This window comes from Elephas maximus, chromosome 10 (assembly GCF_024166365.1).
Source record: "Elephas maximus indicus isolate mEleMax1 chromosome 10, mEleMax1 primary haplotype, whole genome shotgun sequence".
Lineage (NCBI taxonomy): Eukaryota > Metazoa > Chordata > Mammalia > Proboscidea > Elephantidae > Elephas > Elephas maximus.
The window spans coordinates 81,678,038-81,698,689 of NC_064828.1; the positions used below are offsets into that span (position 1 = coordinate 81,678,038).

At 40.5% G+C, this 20,652-nt stretch overlaps 1 protein-coding gene across 2 annotated transcripts in view; it reads left to right on the plus strand.

Annotated features, from left to right (window-relative positions):
• EXD2 (exonuclease 3'-5' domain containing 2) overlaps positions 1 to 20,203 on the plus strand; it is a 53,437-nt gene extending 33,234 nt beyond the window's left edge. The window contains exons 5-10 of one of the 2 annotated variants that reach the window (XM_049898254.1): positions 5,445 to 5,571; positions 12,069 to 12,400; positions 13,552 to 13,658; positions 13,912 to 14,047; positions 15,122 to 15,478; positions 17,563 to 20,203. In XM_049898254.1, coding sequence (XP_049754211.1) covers positions 5,445 to 5,571; positions 12,069 to 12,400; positions 13,552 to 13,658; positions 13,912 to 14,047; positions 15,122 to 15,478; positions 17,563 to 17,779 — 1,276 coding nt within the window. In that variant the 3' untranslated portion in view covers positions 17,780 to 20,203. The remainder of the gene's footprint in view (positions 1 to 5,444; positions 5,572 to 12,068; positions 12,401 to 13,551; positions 13,659 to 13,911; positions 14,048 to 15,121; positions 15,479 to 17,562) is intronic. The other variant, XM_049898255.1, reaches the window with a different exon arrangement.
• The last annotated feature ends 449 nt before the right edge of the window (positions 20,204 to 20,652 follow it).

Here is a 20,652-nt window from a genome sequence, read left to right on the forward strand (position 1 = left end):
TCTGAGAAAACTTCAGTTATCTAGAACTGATCTTTTTAGATGGAATATTAATAAGGTATCTCTGTAGGCTGTAGGTTATAGACAGTCTGAATTGGGGCTGCAGGTGGGGTTTTTTGACCTATATAATGTCTTTGAAATTTTTATTTTAAATACAGTATATTTAATATAAAGTCCATATTTATGACTTTTCTACACTGTAATGCAACAAGTTTAACATATTGTGCAAAGAACTTAGCACTGTTAGCTACTAGATGTTTGCCATGATGAGTAGTTGTTACTTTCAGCTGACTTTCGGGAGGAGCAAAATATTTTCTGGTAATGCTGTCGTCTTCATACTCGTTACTTTTATTATCTGTTAATCAAACATTATTTATTATGGAAATTGTTCATAATTTTGAAGTTTTTTCTAGTGAAATTTTGAAGTGGCAAAGTTAGCACTTTGTTTTAATTCATCTTCAAGAGATGTGAAACCTTCCCAAATAGGACATTAAAAATAAAAAGACTAATGACCTAAACGGAATTAAATAACTGGAAATTAAATATTGTTTTCTGGGGGGGGTGGGGGGATGGGGTGTGGTGGTATATCCAGGCTTAGAAAACTACACAGCTGTTACAAAGAATGAAATAAGTGCATTTGTAGTTACTGTCATGAAAGGACCATGATACATTAAGTGAATCAAGCAAGTTGCAGAACAACAATAAAATACCAGAAAATTATATCCACTCCTCTATCTAACCACCTGTTTATTTATTTGTGCATAGAAATAGTCTGGAAGGGCCACAATGTACTGTTAAGAGCAGTTAATCCCACGGAATGGAAGTGCAGGGCAAAGGACTTTGATTTTTCATCCATTGTGCTCTCTATTGTTTCAAATTTTAATAGCATATTCATTATTTTTCTAATTTTTAATAAAGCAAAAGGAAGTTTTAAGTGCTCCATAAATCCTCAATTTCCATTTATATAGGACCTCGTATACTTTAGAGGCCTGGTGGTGCAGTGGTTAAGCATTCAGCTGCCAACCAAAAGGCTGATCCATGGAGAAAGAAGAGGCAGTCAGCTTCCTTAAAGATTACAGCCTCGGAATCCCCATGGGGCAGTTCTGCTCTGTCCTATAGGGTGCTATGAGCTGGAATCAACTCACAGGTTATATATTTTACCTAAGTTTGTCTGGACCTCTTTGTACTTCTTAGTTAGTGCTGCCTTTTGAAGGTGATGAGATCTGTCGGTTTACTGCTTGCTTTGTAAGGGAAGACTTTCTTTTCTTCATCGTTACAATGATTTCATTCCCCGCAGTACCTAAGAGAATACTGCATTTTGTAACACTGATGTGAACCTCCAACTCCAAGCCTCCTGCTCTAAAACTGGTAGCCTCTCACTTGGTAACCAAGAAGGCAGCTTCACTTTTGAAGTCTGATGTGTTCTTAATTGCACATTTATCTCCTGGTAGAAGTCTCTGATCCTTGGATTAATGAATTTTTTTTTTTTTTACTACCCTGACGGTGTTTTAATCAGTAAAGTTTTTGAAGAGCAGACCAACCAACCAACCAGCTGCCACTGAGTCTGTTCCGACTCGTGGTGAGCCTGTGTGTGTCCGACTGAGTCTGTTCTGACTCGTGGCAAGCCTGTGTGTGTCCGAGTGGAAGTGTGCTACATAGGGTTTTCAGTGGCTGATTCTTCAGAAGTATATCACCAGGCCTTTCTTCTGAGGCCCCTCTGGGTGAATTCAAACTTCTAGCCTTTTGGTTAACAGTCAAGCACATTAATCTTTTATTCCACCCAGGGACTCCCAAAGAGCAGAAAGAATAGGTTATTTGGCTGTATTGTTCCTTCGCCCCTTAAAGAACACAGCCTTATTACTTTTCAAATTTGAAAAGTAATATACAAACACTACCAGATGCAAATATAGAGAAACGTAAAGAACTTAAGTCTTAGTTATCTAGTGCAGCTGTAATAGAAATACTGGCAGTGGATGGCTTTAACAAACAAATTTATTTTCTCACAGTTTAGGAGGCTAGAAGTCCGAATTCAGAACGCTAGCTCGAGGGAAAGGCTTTCTCTCTCTGTTGGCTTTAGAGGAAGGTCCTCGTCTCTACAACTTGTGGTTCCTGGTTCTTTGGAGAGATCCATGTGTCTTGTTATCTATCTTATCCTATCTCTCCTTCCTGGTTTACTTGTTTCATCTCTTTTATATATCAAAAGAGATTAACTCAAAACACATCCTGCACTAATCCTGCCTTATTAACATAATAAAGACAGCCCATTCCCAGATGGGATTATAACCATAAGCATAGAGGTTAGGATTTACAATGCATATTTTGGGGGGACACAATTCAACCCATAACATTCCATTCTTTAGCCCCCCAAAATTCATGTCCTTCCCACATGCAAAACACGTTCACCCCATCACATAATCCCAACAGTCTTAAATCAACTCCAAGTCTAAAATATCATCTTCTGCAGCATCTAAATCAAATATGGGTAAGACTTTAGGCATATTCTATCCTGGGGTAAAAAATTGCTTTTCATCTGTGAACCTGTGAAATCTAGACTACAAATTATCTGTTCCCAAAGTACAATGGTGAAACAGGCACAAGGTAGGTATTTCCATTACAAATGGGAGAAATTGGAGGGAAAGAAAGGATAATAGGTACCAAGCAAGTCCCAAACCTAGCAGAACAATTTAAATTAGTTTTCAAGTCTTGAAAATAATCCCCTCTTTTCTCAGACCATCTGGGCAATGGCCCTGCTATGCTCTCTAGGTTCTGGGTGGATACCCCTTGGCCCTGGGTTTTAGCTCTGCCATCCAGGCCCACTGGGACAACAACTCTGCTCCCTTGGCTTTAGGTGGCCCCATTCTCCTAGTCCATCTGAGTGGCAACCCTGCTCCCTTGGCCCTAGAAGGCCCCATTCTTCTGCCTCTTGGGCATGGCTGCCTCACCCCCTCAGCTTTGGATGGCAGCCCCATCGCCCTATACACCTGAATGGCAGCCCCACAGTACAGAACCCAATTGGTGAAGATCCAACTCCTTGAAGCCTAGGAGGCTGTGGCCCCACCCTTTGGGATTCAGGAGACCATGGTCCCACCCTTTGAAACCTAGAAGGCTCTGCTTCTTGTGCTCCTTCCAACAGTTCTGCTGATATCTGTGCTGCTCCAGGGATGATCCTTTCCTTTTCATGGAGGCCCATAGATGTAGCTCCTTTGGCCTGTTTCCTGCCTGTACAATTTCAAGAGGCAGACAGCGTTCTTTCCTTTTGTTATTTCTCTGTCCCTTCAGTCTAAGCTGTTGAGTTTTCCACTGTGGTAGTTGGTTAGATCCATGAGTCATAGGCTTAATTTTTTAAACAAAAGATAGGGTAACCACATCTTTGATGAACATTCTAGGACACATGCGCTTAGTTTGTACAACAAAATTTTCCAAATCTTTAAGTTCTGTTTTCATTTTGCACAGTTCATCTCTAAGTCCATCTCTTACCTCTCATGTTTTCCTGTAAGTGGCAAGGAGAAACCACACAGCCCTCTTACTTTGAAATCTCAGCCAGATATCCAGGTTCATCACTTACAAGTTCTACCTTCCATGAAACATTTAAACATAATTCAGGCAAGTTCTTTGCCACTGCATAAAAAGCATCACGCTTCCTCCATCGTCCATCACATGTTCTTCATTTTCTTTTAAAGCTTCACAAGAAGCACATTTAACATCTACATTTCTAGCAACATCCTGTTGCTGGTGCCATGTGTATTTTTTTAAGACAATAGAGACTTTCTCTGTTGCTCTCCTCACTTCCTTCTGAGCCCTCACCAGAATTGCCTTTGGTGTCCATAATTCTACCAACAATCTCTTCAAGGCAATCTAAGCTTTTACGATTAGGCACCTTAAAACTCTTCCAGCCTCTACCCATTACCCAATTCCAAAACTGCTTCCACTGCTTCCACATTTTAGGAATCTGTTAGAGCAGCACCCCACTCTTTGGGTACCAAATTCTGTCTTAGTTATCTAGTGCTGTTATAAGAGAAATACCACAAGTGGATGGCATTAACAAACATTAATTTATTTTCTCACAGTTAAGGAAGCTGAAAGTCTGAATTCAGGGTTCTGCCTTGAGGGAAAGGCTTTCTTTTGGCCCTGGAGAAAGATCCTTGTCTCTTCAGCTTCTGGTTCCTGGTTTCTTGGAGAGCTCCATGTGTCTTTTTATCGGACCTTACCCCATCTCTCCTCCCTAACTTTCTTGTTTAATGTCCTTTATATCTCAAAAAATGATTAATTCAAAACACACCCTATGCTAATCCTACCTCATTAACATAACAAAGCCCAGTCCTAAATGAGATTATAATCATGGGCATAGAAGTTAGGATTTACAACACATTTTTGGGGGGGCACAATTCAATCCATAAGAACATGTAAAATCACCCAAAATCCTACACTCAGAGGTAACATCACTGTTAACATTTGATTAATATCTTTTCTTTTGTCTCTTATGCTTCCTCTCTCACACACCTGGAATCACATACACACACTTTATATGAATATATGTACTTATGTAAATGGTCCCATAGTATATATTTCCTTTCACAATCTTTTTTTACTTAATATGTTATGGACATCTTTTCACATCCATAAATATAGATCCACATTCCTATCTTAAATAAACTAAACCAAACCCATTGCCATCAAGTCTATTTCTGACTCATAATGACCCTATAGGACAGAGTAGAACTGCCTCATAGAGTTTCCAAAGAGTGAGTGGTGGATTTGAACTGCCAACCTTTTGTTTAGCATCTGAGCTCTTAACCACTGTACCACAGGGGCTCCCTATCTTAAATACCCATTGCTGTCAAGTTGGTTTTGACTCATAGCGACCCTAGGACAGAGTACAACTGCCCCATAGGGTTTTCAGGAAGCAGCTGATAGACTCAAACTGCTGACCTTTGGGTTAGCAGCCTGGCTCTTTAACCACTATGCCAAATAGCATATGGAATTACATTGCATGGATATTTAACCAGTCTTCTGTTGATGGGCATTTTGGTTTTTTCCAGTTCTTTGCTACTATAAATATTGCTGCAATGAAGATTCTGTTATGTACATTTATCCTTAGAATAAATTCCTAGAAATGGAACTGTTAGAGAATTTTCCATGTTCAAAATTTTGATAACCATTTATTGTCAAATGTATTGTGTAAAGGTTGTAAAAATTTACAGCCCATGATTTTTAGATGAGAGTGCTTGATTCTTCATGTTCCATTTATTCTGTATATGGTTGATTTAAGCAATCTTTGTAACCCGATAGATGAAAAATTATATATCATTTTTCTTTTCTTTTCTTTGATTTTTAGTGAGATGGAATAGCTTTTCATCTGTTTATTGGCTATTTTTGTATCTTTTTCTGAATTGCCTGTTCATGTCCTTTGCCCATTTTTGATACACGATTTTATTCATTTCTTATAGAGACAGTTTGCTCTGTAATGGGCTTAGTCTGAAATCACTCGCTGAGACTGTTTTGAACTTTCCCCTTGACAAGTCCCTACTGCTTCGTTGCAGCAACTGGGATGCTGAGAATCTTACTGAAGACCAGGTACTTCTTATCAGAGTAGCTAAAAAAATGGAAGAGTCATTGCTTCTGAAGTGTAATTGTTTTCAGAATTCTAATCTCCAAATACAAATATTGGACTGAGATGCCTTGAAATATGCTCATTGTCTGGTGATACTCAAGATAAGTGGTCAATAATAATGTGGATGCCACTTAAATAAAAGAGTCAAAGTCTTTATTTTATATATCTATATATACACACACACACATATATATACACATCTATATATTCGAACACTTATTATATGACAGGCATTTCAGAAAATGCAATTTTTTGTTTTCTATAAAGTGTCTTCATTTCTAAATATTAACACACAAAGAATGATAGTGCTGTGCATGTGGACTCAACTTCTAGTGCTGCCTTCACTTGAGTAGTTTAGGAAAAAATAAGTATAAAATGTTTAGATCTTATTTTAGAAAGAAAGATTACCTCAGGATTAAATAGTTTTGGTGGCCTAGGGGAAAGCAGTGATACATTGGAAATATAGCTAAGCATGAAGTTCAAATCGATTGAGCTGCTTTTGTAACTTTGGACAAATGACTCTGTTTTTTAAATCTGTAAAATGAAGGTGTTTATTATCTCACAGATTGTGGGGTTAAATAAATCTGCCATCACTCACTCAGTCCTTAGCTCAAAGTAGGTGCTTCTAGTCTACTTTAAGGAGCAAACAAAAGCCATACTGAGTAAGGCTGGTGTTCTAGCCAGTATAGTCTTCTTTCTGAATAGTGGGTTCAGGGGTGCCAGGAGAGTGTGGTTGCCCTTACCATGCCTTAGCCGGCCCTCATTTGCCGGGATGTATCTTTTTCTTTAAGCTTTGGATGCAGAGTTTAATTAATTATATTCACTCAGTACATGCTATTATACCACAATGGAGGACTGTTTTGGTTTTGCTGTTGTTGTTATTCAGCCTTGATTGCCTCTTTTTATTATTATTATTATTTTTATACACAACATAAAAATTGCCATTTTAACTATTTTCAAGTGGATAGTTCAGTGGCATTAATCACACAGTGGTGTGCAACCATCACGACTGTTTGTTTCCAGAACTTTTCATTACCCCGAGCAGAAACTCTATACCCGTTAAGCAATAACTCCCCACTCCTGTCCTGAGTCCCTGGTAACCAGTAATCTACTTTCTGCCTCTGTGTATTTGTCTATTCTATTTCATGTAAATGAGATCACATAATATTTTTTTGTGTCTGGCTTACTTAGCAGAATGTTTCCAAAGTTCATCTCTGTCGTACGTAGCATGTATCAGAACTTCATTTCTCTTTATGGCTGAATAATATCCCATTGTATGTATATACCACATTTTTTGTTTATTCATTCACCTGTTGATGGACACTTTCTTGAGTTGTTTCTACCTTTTGACTATTGTGAATAATGCTACCGTGAACATTGGTATAGAAGATGTATATTTTTAAGTTGTGAATACAAATGTGTAATTTAAAAATCCATAATGTTATAAGACTTACTATGTTGTTGTTTGTTGTTAGATGCCATGGAGCCAGCTTTGACTCATGGGAACCCTACGTACAAAAGAACAAAACACTGTCTGGTCCTGCACTATCCTCAATATCGTTGCTATGCTTGAGCCTACCATTGCAGCCACTATGTCAGTCCATCTCATTGAGAGTCTTCGTCTCTTTCACTGACCTTCTCCTTTACCAAGCATGATGTCCTTCTCCAGGAACTTGTCCCTCCTGATAACATGTCCAAAGTACAGGAGATGAAGGCTCACCAGCCTCACTTCTAAGGAGTATTTTGGCTGTGCTTCTTCTAAGACAGATTTGTATTCTTCTGGCAGTTCATGGTATATTCAATATTCCTCAGCAACACCATAATTTAAAGGTGTCAATTCTTCTTTGGTCTTCCTTATTTATTGTCTAGCTTTCACACGTATATGAGGCAATTGAAAATACCATGGCTTGGGCCAGGTACACCTTAGTCTTCAGGGTTACATCTTTGCTTTTTGACGCTTTAAAGAAGTCTTTTGCAGCAGATTTGTCTAGTGCAATACGTTTGATTTCTTGACTGCTGCTTCCATAGGCACTGACTGTGGATCCAAGTAAAATGAAATTCTTGACAACTTCCATATTTTCTGTTTATCATGATGCTGCTTATTGGTCCAGTTGTGAGGATTTTTGTTTTCTTTATGTTGAGGTGTTATCCATACTGAAGGTTGTAGTCTTTGATCTTCATCAAGCCCTCTTCACTTTCAGCAAGCAAAGTTGTATCATCTGCATATAGCAGGTTGTTAATGAGTCTTACTCCAATCCTGATGCCACATTCTTCTTCATACAGTCCAGCTTCTGGGATCATTTGCTCAGCATACAGATTGAATAGGTATGGTGAAAGGATAAAACCCTGACACACACCTTTCCTGATTTTAAACCATGCAGCATCACCTTGCTCTGTTTGAACAATTGACTCTTGGTCCATGTACATGTTCCACATGAGGACTTATAATAAGAAACACTAATTCCCTGTTTTACCTCTTTTTATTCCCAATCCTCTTCCATCTTTTCCTAGGCAACCACTTTTGTTTCTTTCTGGTAATTACCATTTCTTTCTTTTAGTAATTACCAGTATATACCTAAATTATAGCATATATTACTCTTTTGTTTTCATTCATTTGTAGATGTTACCTTCTGACTTCTTGCTGTGGGAGATCATGCTGGTGCACGATCCACCCCCAAACACAACATAATTTTTTCTATTAGATCAACATCCAGTATTTACATTGTTGTTTATAACTGAGCCACATAGTAAGCGCTAATTAAGTTTTTTCTTACACAAGTTTTCCTTTTCCCAGGAGTAATAATGTGTATTTTTGTTTGCTTAGTTTTCTGTGTACCTATTAACTGTTTCAATCCCAGACTCTTGAACGTAACTGTAGATCTTCTCTCCTTCAGACATATCAGATAATCTACTAGTTTCATTTTCCCTTGGAGCCGCTCCTGCTCTAGCTCTCTGTCATCCTGCTCCTCTCAGGACTGATTGCACTCCAGGCAGCTTTTTTTTTTTTTATTTTTTATTAACTTTTATTAAGCTTCAAGTGAACGTTTACAAATCCAATCAGTCCGTCACATATAAGTTTACAAACATCTTACTCCGTACTCCCACTTGCTCTTCCCCTATTGAGTCAGCCCTTTCAGTCTCTCCTTTCTTGACAATTTTGCCAGCTTCCCTCTCTCTCTATCCTCCCTTGCCCCCTCCAGACAAGAGTTGCCAACACACTCTCAAGTGTCCACCTGATATAATTAGCTCACTCTTCATCAGCATCTCTCTCCCACCCGCTGACCAGTCCCTTTCATGTCTGATGAGTTGTCTTCGGGGATGGTTCCTGTCCTGTGCCGACAGAAGGTCTGGGGAGCATGGCCACCGGGATTCCTCTAGTCTCAGTCAGACTATTAAGTATGGTCTTTTTATGAGAATTTGGGGTCTGCATCCCACTGATCTCCTGTTCCTCAGGAGTTCTCTGTTGTGCTCCCTGTCAGGGCAGTCATCGATTGTGGCCGGGCACCAACTAGTTCTTCTGGTCTCAGGATGATGTAGGTCTCTGGTTCATGTGGCCCTTTCTGTCTCTTGGGCTCTTAGTTGTCGTGTGACCTTGGTGTTCTTCATTTTCCTTTGCTCCAGGTGGGTTGAGGCCAATTGATGCATCTTAGATGGCCGCTTGTTAGCATTTAAGGCCCCAGATGCCACATTTCCAAGTGGGATGCAGAATGTTTTCATAATAGAATTATTTTGCCAATTGACTTAGAAGTCCCCTCAAACCATGTTCCCCAGACCCCCGCCCTTGCTCCGCTGACCTTTGAAGCATTCATTTTATCCCGGAAACTTCTTTGCTTTTGGTCCAGTCCAATTGAGCTGACCTTCCATATATTGAGTGTTGTCTTTCCCTTCACCCAAAGCAGTTCTTATCTACTAATTAATCAATAAAAAACCCTTTCCCTCCGTCCCTCCCTCCCCCCTTCGTAACCACAAAAGTATGTGTTCTTCTCAGTTTTTACTATTTCTCAAGATCTTATAATAGTGGTCTTATACAATATTTGTCCTTTTGCCTCTGACTAATTTCGCTCAGCATAATGCCTTCCAGGTTCCTCCATGTTATGAAATGTTTCACAGTCCAGGCAGCTCTTATCCTGGGACTTTCATTTACCATCGACTTGTGATTCCCTTAACAGTTACCACTGAGGTGCTGCTGACTAATGGCTCTCACATATTAGGTCCTCTGTTTTCTAGTTTCCATGGCTTTTTCATTTCTTGTTTTGGTGGGGTACTTTCATAATAGCTTCCTGAGAAAGGGAGCATGGGAAGTACATTTATGACACCCTGCATGTCTGGAAAGATATTTGATCTCCTTCTCTTTTTTTAAAAAATAACTTTTGGTGAAAGTGTACATTACTGAACATACACCTACTAAACAATTTCTACATGTACAGTCCAGTGACATGGGTTACATACTTCACATTGTGCCAACATTCTCATTATCTCTACACATTTTTGTTTTACCACCATTAACTTAGATTTCCTGCTCCTTAAAGCTCTCATCTGTGCTTTAGAGTTATGGTTGTCAGTTTGATCTCATATAGATAATTCTTTAAAAGAATGCAATGCTCAAGGCAAACATTCTTTAATTAGTTGAGCTACATTGTTGTTTAGTTTAAAGACGACTTCATGGGATAATTTTGGTTCAGGGTTTAAAGATTATTTCTAGGCAATAGATTTGAGGGTTCCCTCAGTTTCAGTGGATCCAGTAAGTCTGGTTTGCATAAGAATTTGAAGTTCTGTTCTACATTTTTCCTCCCTTTTATCACTATACATCCATTGGGTCCTTGAGCAAAACGTTCGGTAATGGTAGCCAGGCACCATTCGTTTTTCCTGGTCTCATGGCAAATCTCCTTCCTTCATTGTGGTTTTGATTTGTATTTCCCTGATGACTAATGATGTTGAGCATCCTTTCTTGTGCTTATTGGCCATTTGTATATCTTCTTTGGAGAAATGTCTATTCAAATCCTTTGCCCTTTTTTAAATTGGGTTGCTTGTCGGCATCGACTCGATGGCAACGAATTTTAACGGGTTTGTCTTTTTATTGTTGTAAAAGTTCTTTATATATTCTGAATACAGATTCCTTTCCAGGTATGATTTACAAATATTTTCTCCCATTCTCTGTGTTGTCTTTTCACTTTCTTGATGGTATCGTTTAAAGCATGAAAGGTTTTAATTTTGATGAAGTCAATTGTTTTTCCTTTTATCACTTATGCCTTTGGTGTCATATCCAAGAAATCATTGCCTAATCCAAAGTCATGGAGATTTACTTCTGTGTTTTCTTCTAAGTTTTATGGCTTTAGCTCTTACATTTAGGTCTGTCATCCATTTTGAGCTAATTTTTGTGTGTGATATGAAGGTATCCAGCTTTATTCTTCTGCATGTAGGCATCCAGTTGTCCCAGCATCATTTGTTGAAAGTGCCTTGGTTTATTTATCATTTGAAAATGATGTGTTAAAAAGCACTTTGAACTCTTCACATTCAAGCACACTCTTTTCCTGTGGAAGATAATTTTCTGACAGATACGTGAACTGCTGGGTGGAAGATGTTATCCAAACTTGTTTCATTCTGTTGCATATAGTTTTTAAAAAGGAGAAAAAAAAACCTGCATTATATAATAATGAATATGATTATGATGTTGATGTAGTATTAAAAGCACAAAAAATTCTTACTAATAGAATTATTTACCAGACTTGGTTTTTAAAGGTAAACTAAAGGAACTCTAAAGTCTTTAAACCCTTTGTTAGGAAAAGCTATTGATCTTAGTTTGGACTACTTTTATTTAGGACCAGCTGCCCATTCCCAGTTGCTTGGGAGAATGACTTACCATTAATAAATAAAGCCCAAGAATGGGCCTGTGTGATTTTTGATTTGACACTCATATTTGAAGCCTGTTTTCAACATGTATGGCAGCTTGTTTCTGATTGACAGTCACACGGGCCTGTTAATGAATCATGGTTTCAGCTATTCTAGGGGCTGGGTGCCCCCAAAGGGAATTTCATTTAGTCATTGTCAGATCTTCGTAAACCAACACCCACCACCACCCTCCCCCCCACCCCCCCCAAAAAAAAGAAAACGTGAGAAAAATCTGTTCTGCTGAATTGGTAACAAACCGAAAGAAACCTGACTGGTTTATATACATAAGGGTTTTTGAGCATTTAGATTAAGACATTTTAGCTATTTTAGTTAAAAACATACACAGGGAACATGAAAGTTCATTATACTATTCTAAAATATATTCAAAAATACTTCTGAATAGTTTGAAATTTTTCAAAATAAAAAGTTTTTTTAAAATACTTGGTGCCTAGGTTATTCATGCATTTCGAGTTAGGATCCTGAAAGTTCTCTATGTCTTTGTGATTGACTTTGATGCTGTTCTCTCAGGCTTGCCTCCCAGATTCCACTGATCTCTGACTTTTCTCTTCAGGTAATTTATGCTGCCAGGGATGCCCAGATTTCAGTGGCTCTCTTTCTCCATCTTCTTGGATACCCTTTCTCTAGGAATTCAACTCTAGAAGGAAACAGTGGCTACACTGGCTGGAGGAAAGTCTTGGAGAAATGTCAGGATGTGGTAGACATCCCATTCAGAAGCAAAGGAATTATCAGATTGGGAGAAGACGTTAATAGGGAAGCAACAGAATCTCAGCAGAAATCAAGAAATAAGAAGTCTAAGATGGATGGAACGGTGCCAGGCAGCCACCAAGGGAGAGACCCCAGAAAACATAAAAGAAAACCCCTGGGAGTGGGTTATTCTGCCAGGTAACCGAGTTGTTCCCTGTCGAGTTAGACGTTGCTCCAGCAAAAGGCATGATGTCTCACCTTAGGTCTCCAGGGTTTCGTTTTACTTTTCCTTTTCTTCAGTGACATTTGTAGCAATTTTTTAAAATTTATTTTTGTGTTTTTCTCCTTTTTCCTTTTCTTATATATATATATTTTTTGGCCAGTTGGAAGTGGAAATAAGAACTTTGTCCAGCTTTGTGACGGACCTGATGTGATCTTAGATCTGTAACTTCTCCAACTATAAATGAGGGGATAGTAATTCTTCCTTGCTTGTTCAGGATAAGTGTGAAAGGAATAGCATGAGGTGCCTCATACTTTTCAGGAGAAATGCATCGTCTGATTCCTTGTCCATTTGCTCTTTGATCATTCCAAGTGGTATCCAGTATGAAGCCAGTGTTACTCACTAACCAATGAGAATTTTCCTGCACAACTTATCTGCACAACAGAAAGATGACCAACCAGTACTTGAAGTGGAAGCTTGGTCCCTGTAGCAAGCAAAGTGCCTTTAGGAATTGGATAATTAAAGCAACTGTTGCCTATGAGCCGGAAATAAGTCCACATGGCCCTCATTACCCTATTTTCTCGAAAATAACATGTGCCTTCTACTTTTGTTTGTCAACCGCTCCCTTCCCCCCTACCCCCATGAGGTATTTCCTTAACTGCACTGTGCTATATTTTTTTTTACTGCAACAGGGAGTGGTTGGCAAATAAACATAGAAGGCATGCATTATATGCATAAAAACACAGTACCTTAGTTTGAACTTCTTTAATTTAAATTTACTTTGTTTAATCTGACGGTTATCAGACAGTTTTCTTGTTGCTCTCTTCCTGTTTTCTTTCTCGGCAGAACTATGTAAACACCACTCAGCCCACTCCTAATATCCCAATCCATAAATGTAAAAAGCTAGAGGCATAAAGTATCTGATTGACTTTTAGTTCTCTTTCCTAGCCCAGTGCGGATGGAAGACCAGATGTTGTTTCTTGCCCTATGTTTCCCCGCCACCCCATAATGGCTATGTTTGGTCTTAGTGCGGAGAATAGTTTGGGTTACCCAGAAGAAAGCAAGGGAAGGCAAATGATACCTTAACAAACAGTTTTCAGTTTGAGATTTATTTCTCCCTTCCCTGCAGAAAGTCACCCCTCTATGATAACTGCTTTCTCCACGCTCCCGACGGACAGCCCCTCTGCACTTGTGATCGGAGAAAAGCCCAGTGGTACCTGGACAAAGGCATTGGAGGTTTGAGATTCAGCTGTCATATTTCATCTATAATTAGGTGCCTGTGCATGCTGGCAGGGCAGGGGAGTGAGATAAGGGAGAGGGTGGATAGAAGAAAGCAGAAAGACCTTGAGGCACATGGGACTGGGTTATTCCAAACTGAGAAATAGTGATCTCTGCCAGGACAGAGTCTGGAGCAGAGCACAATCAAGGTTGTACTTACCTGCGGGAAGAGGTGGGCAGTCAAACACTAAAGCTTCATCTTTTCTCTAAGTGCTGGTGAGTGAAGAGCCTTTTGTGGTCAAGCTTCAGTTTGAACCTGCAGGAAGACCTGAATCCCCAGGGGACTATTACTTGATGGTTAAAGAGAACCTGTGTGTGGTGTGTGGCAAGAGAGACTCCTACATCCGGTGAGTGTGGTGTTGGGCTGCCCTAATCCTCTGCCTCAGATGGAAAGTGGTTTTGTAGCTACAGGCAGGCCCCTCAGGGACCTTGGCTTGAGTTTGCCCACCTTGGCTGAGAGGCTTATCCCTAGACAGCATCTTGGTCTCCCTGATTGCATAGACACTTAGCCTGGCCTTGCCATAGTAGCGCCTGCTCCTCCTGAGCCCAGTTTTTAGTTTCTGGAACACACTTCTATTCTTAGTAACAGTCGGCTATGGAGAGAATAGTACCGTTTTGCTCATGAAGGGTCAGAGACCAGTTCTTTCAGAAGCTCTGTCCTCTCTGTGTCCTTATAATCCTCCCTTGAGTGGCTTAGCATGCTTTCTGAGCCTAGGTACCATCCATGGAGTTATCTAGATGACCTGAAGGCATTGGGGAGGAACACTATTTAATGTCAGGGTCCCTTCCCTGGAAGGTGAGTAGGCCCACTGGGCCTGCGTACCCAGAGACTTGTACTTTCTTGGCTTCTGTTCAGTATCCTCCTCTCACCCCCTGCAAAGGGAGACAAGTAGTTGTCGCTGCAAAAGTTTTTCCTGAGAGCTTGGTTCTCCTTAGAAAATAATGATGGACCTTGGTGAACCAGGGAAATGATCTCAGGGTAGGGGATTCCTCAGATGACGGTCCAGAATTTCAGGAGTAGAGGTTACCCACTACATGCTTCGAGAGGGTTGTTTCCTAGAAAAGACCATTAGAATATCTTTTCATTTCTATGATACTTTTCCTTCTTGGGGCACAGCCACCTTCTCAAAGGTTGTTGACCTCTCCCCACTCCTGGCCCCCCATTTGAAGCCTGACAGCAGGTGGTCTGCACTTATTTCAAGTAGAGAGGAACCTAAAGCACAGGTAGGTAAGTGGGCCAAGAGTGGAGCAGGTAGTACTGCCTTTATGTAATCTCTGTCAGGTTGTGGCACCCAAGGCTTCTGTCATGTTTAGGCCCAGATTAGAATCCCAGGATCCCGCTTCCTCGCTCTGCTGTGTGTGTGTTTTCTGTGATATACCTCATGTTAATGAACACCACCTTTGGGGCTGGCTTGTTCCAGAAAGAATGTGATCCCACATGAGTACCGGAAGCACTTCCCCATTGAGATGAAGGACCATAACTCCCATGATGTACTGCTGCTCTGTACCTCCTGCCATGCCATCTCCAACTACTATGACAACCATTTGAAGCAGCAGCTGGCCAAGGAGTACCGGGCCCCCATTGGCTCTGAGGAGGGCTTGCGCCTGCTGGAAGATCCTGAGCGCCGGCAGGTGCGCTCTGGAGCCAGGGCCCTGCTCAATGCAGAGAGCCTGCCTGCTCATCGAAAGGAGGAGCTGCTGCAAGCACTCAGAGAGTTTTATAACACAGACACAGTCACAGATGAGATGCTTCAAGAGGCTGCCAGCCTGGAGACCAGGTATAGCTTATTCCAGTTGTGGTCAGAGAAGGCATATGGAGGGTAACCCATTGACATTAACTCTGCCTACTTAGTGAAAATGCTTGGCAGCAAGGGGGCGTCCGCCACTTAGGTGCAGTGCATTGCCTGATACCATGTTTGCTTTCCGTAAGAGACTTCTCTTTCATGAGGCATCAACCCTTGACCCTTTAGGGTCATGTACTTATGTCCAGTCATTTATTTACTTGATTAGCATTAGAGTTAAATGCAGTGGAGTTGTATGCAGAGGTAAATTCCTAACGTCAGCACATAAGATGAAAACAAGAAATACCTTCACATCTCTGAAATTGTTGGTGCAGTATTATATGTGGTTTTGTGTCTCCAACCTTATGTGGGTCTGTAGGACTTGAGACCAGTGGATTCATGCTTCCTATCTCCCATGCACTCCAGGGTGTTCACCCACCGAGTGGAATGTTAGGCAGACTTGCTGTTACCCTTTACATTTCTTTTCTCTTTCTTTCTCCCTGCGTCCCTTTGAGTTCAGAGTTGAATTCATGTGATGTAATTCATAAGTTTCTAAGTGAGAAGTTTATCGCCCTGAGAAACGATCAGGCACATGGATCAGATGATAAGAACACTACACTACTGGGTGTAGTTTTGCTTCCTAACTGTTACATTTTTCAGCAGTACTAGGGATTGAAATAATTTAACTGGTAATTTCACCAAACCTGGATGGTGATGCTTATTGCCTATAGTGTTTTTTTTTTTTAATCAATTAAAAAAAAAAAAACCCTTTAATTATAGCAGCAAATATTTATTGAGTAAATATGTATAGGTATACTGTATCTTGTAGCACTAAACTAATAAGTTTTGTATAAATTGCCTTAATCATTTCTTATAACAACCTTCTGAAGTAGGATTTAGATTTCTAATAGCTACTAATATTATATCTTGCATTTAAAAAATTTCCCTTATTAAAAAATTATTGAATTTTATCCCCATAGCTAATTTGTGAGGTTTTAGAATAGATGTTATTTTTCAAGTTTTATATTTAGATATCCTGAGGTTAAATAACTTGTCAAGATCATATTAAAAATTAGTGAGACCGTCTTCTTTGACCAATTTCCAAATGTATTTCTTAAAACAGCCAAACTTCCTATCTCAGCCGTAGACCTTTTTTAACAAATTCGTCTTGCTGACTTAGATAGATGAATGCTGGGCTTGGATATCTAGGACGGAGAACAGCTCTGTGGGGAAAGATAGGCAAGTTAGTGGGAAACTTGTGAGGTAAGTAATAGCATTTCTGCAGATACCTAGAGGGCACTAACATTGCTGGAGTAGTAGGTCTTAGAAGGGAGGATTGAGAGTGAGGCGTGGATGCCAGAGTCCGTGGGCAGGGTGCTTCCTTGAGAAAGGGAATCTTTATTCTCAGGAGGTGAAAGCACTTTCACATAGTATAAGAGCAGATTTTAAGGCCTTTGCTCAGTTGGGAAGGAGGCAGGGCTTCATCTTCCTGTTAAACAGCATTAGCTACACAACTGAGCAACCACGGTAGCATTTCATTGTGACTGAGACACTTAGATGTGTTTGGCAAACCAAATCATGGATGTGGTTTGGCATTCTTTTTGTGAGAAAGAAGGCTGTACAGAAATGTACCACCTTGCAGTTTACGTTGAGGTAGTATACCGTGTTATGGAAAACTGGGAACATGTGGGCTGATTTAACAGTCTCATATAAATACTGAGTATGGTTCAGAATAAATAGCTGGAAAAAAGGGTGAGCTGGTAACTGAGTTACCCATTTCAGACAGCCCTGGAGCTCACCGACTGTAAGCCAGACAGTAGGGCCCATCCCAGAAGGAGAGCTGGGAACCCCCAAATGCCTTCAGCTGGATTGTGTGTGATATGATCAAACTATTAAAAAAAAAAAAAGATGTGGGAGAGAGGATGTTTTGGAAATGTTAAAATAACCAGCTCTTTAAGGGTCTGACAACCTCCCACATACCCTGGTGGAAGCCCCATGGCCGACGACAAACATTTGGAGCTGTCTGGGAATCCATCCTATACTTGTTTTCCTCAGACCCTTTGTGCTTTGTGCCTTGGCAGGATTTCCAATGAAAACTACGTTCCCCATGGGCTGAAGGTGGTGCAGTGCCACTCCCAGGGCGGGTTGCGTTCCCTCATGCAGCTGGAGAGCCGCTGGCGTCAGCACTTCCTGGACACCATGCAGCCAAGGCACCTGCCCCAGCAGTGGTCAGTGGACCACAACCATCAGAAGCTGCTCCGGAAATACGGGGAGGACCTGCTTATCAAGCTGTCGTGATAGCTGCTTCCTTCCCAGGTTAGGACAGGTGGGAAGCCAGGCCCAAGGTTGAGAAATCACCTCTTCCATTTTAATATGTCATTAATTGTCAAAGCCTCAGTGACGCAACTCAGAACTAACCCATAATAGCCCCAAGATGCTTCTGGTGGAGCAAGCGTTCTATTTAGGAGAACTTACAGACTTGAATTTTAATTGGGCAGGGTCAGTTTTTTTTTTCCTCCCTCTTATTTTTGTGGACAAGGAAGGCTTTGGCCTTATGTTTGCTGTCCCTCTTTTGCTTTCCCTGAGCAGAGGGAAAATGAAAGATTCTCCTTAAAGTGACTTGTCAGGACTCCCAGGTTGTTAATATATTTCTTCCTTGCCTGGCATGGGGCTGTCACATCTAAATGATCAATCCCATCAGGTCGGGAGGGGACAAAAATTTCTTCCAGAGGTTAGAGAAGTGAATGAAGGGTCATATTCATTTTCCCAGTTTAACCTCATAATTTCTTCAACTGATGGCTGTCCCAGAGCTCACCTGCTTGGGACCCATTCCATCTGGGTCCTTCAGTTCATTTTATATACTTGAAAGTGTTCCCCTTTACATGTCCAAGGACCAAAGCAGCAGCTTCCTGCTGTATGCTTCCCCCCAACACTGCAGGAAATCCTTCTCTGGAAATAAGTCTTCAACCTGGGTATGACAGAGAGAAGCACCATTTTCCAGTAGAACTTTGATCATTTGCTTTGCTTTTCCCTTCATGCTTTTCATTGTCTGCTTGTTTCAGCCCCCCTGCCCACAAGGTTTTAGCTTAATCTCCTTCTGAGAGGAAGATTATCTTTTTTTTCAGAATCAGTATCAAGTCCCTTGAGTGTTCTGTGTTCCATCAGATTTGTGATACTGACCTCTTTTAACCACTTAATTCACCCCCAGAGTCATTTGGTCAGGTTGCACCGTGAGGACTTCTCTATCAAATTTGAAGCCTGGGACGCCAAGATCCAAAACAATTTGATGCTAATTAACATGTTTAGATGTTCAAAATGATAGTGTTTCCTATTTCAGAATGTTAGGCTACTACTTTGAATATGAAACCATTTTATTAGTGATTATTAACTTTTTCTAAAGTATTAGGAAAACTTTCTTATCTTACAAGATCTTAACAAGCTTAAGAAAAGATTTTATGACCAGAATCCAACAAGAGCTCTATTTTGGAATTGTGCCTAAGTTGGCGATGGTTGTTCTAACATTGATAAATAAAACTTCTAAGCACAAGTTTCACTGCTTGTAAACGGAAAACTTTTTTCTTCGTAACTTTGTAAGGTCCGTAAATATTCTTGAGGGAGGAGGTATCTAGCCTGTGTCCCTGCTTCAGGACACTACATGGTATGTGCTCACTGGCTTTACCTCAGAAGCAGTGCACCAAGTGGCCCGGAAGCAACAGCCCACAAGACGTGTGTTCATCCTGCATTTTCTTCTTCTGGCACTCAAAACAGGCATTTCTGGAATCTAAACTAGAAATCTTTGAAAATGAGTAGGACCAGCCACTTTGGGAAACGTATGTTCAATGTAGTAGGCTATTGTGGGATATATGCCTCAGTGGCTGTGCTTCGTGGAGTGCAGGGGTGGAGAAGAACCTTGGAGATGGATGGGTGAAGACGGCCCATTACTTGGTTGTGGTAGTAGTCAGGCTTGCCACAAGGTGGCACTCACAGATTTTATTTTTATCTTCATTCTTGATGAGAACTAAGTGACTTTTATACGTGGTTACTGAACATTACTCATGATTTGTTTCAGAATCTTGTAGCTGACTTTGAGTCATTTTGATAGCTTTACAAGAAAAAATTCTTCCTCTGAAACAAGGCAGCAGGGCTCTTTTCCTCTATGATTCTCATGCAATTGCTGGCGGGTGCCATCAAGTCATTTTCAACTCATAGCAACCCCATGTGACAGAGTAGAACTGCCACGTAGGGTTTTCTTGGCTGTAACCCTTATGGAAGCTGATCGCCGTGACCTTCTCCTGCAGAGGCACTGGGTAGGTTCAAACTGCCAACCTTTCAGTTAGTGGCTGAGTGCTCACGATAACCGTTGCACTGCTAGGGTTCCTTGATCCTCATGCTAAGTAAGAAGCACGTAAGAGGTTGTTGAAGGCACAGTCGTTGCTGGTGGGAGAGAGAATGGGTCCATTGCGATTCTCCAGTAGCGCTTCCTGCAAAGCGTGGTGAAGTAGATGTAGCAGCCAAGTAGAGGGAAAGCAGTTTTTGAAAGCAGTTACTGCGTGGATATAAATCTCTTTGTTCTCTGACTTCGCCTTGAACTTTAGCACTACTTTCCTAAGGCTGACTTTTGCTATCTCAAATGGAGATTTTAGGGTAGACATATTTAAAAATAAAGGTTTATTGTTTTTTCTGATATAAAAGTAATGTACACCAATTCTCTAACGAGTCTACAGGAAGAATAAAAATCATCTCTTCCTTCCCTCTAGAGCAGAGCTAGCCTTTGCTGATGTGTTTCTGAATTTCCTTTCAGTATTTAAAAATGCATATCATATGTGTAATATTTAAACAAAATTGGTGGTCATATAGCTTGATATCCTAGTTTTTTCCTCTCATTTAACACAGTATGACAATGAATTTCCTGTGTCCTTAAATCTTTGGAAGTAAATTTTAGTTGCTCTACCTTACTTTAGTTATCCATTTTCACAATGTTGAAGATTTTAATTGTTGTAGGTCCTTTGCTGTGATCAATAATGCTGTGATGAATATTTTTGCATAGAAATCTTAGACTCCATCTTTGGCTTCTTTAGGATGGAATCCTAGAATTGGATTGCGATGAGGGGAACTCATTCACGTTGCTGGAATGAGTACAAGTTGATATTACCTTTTAGGAACTGGGCAGT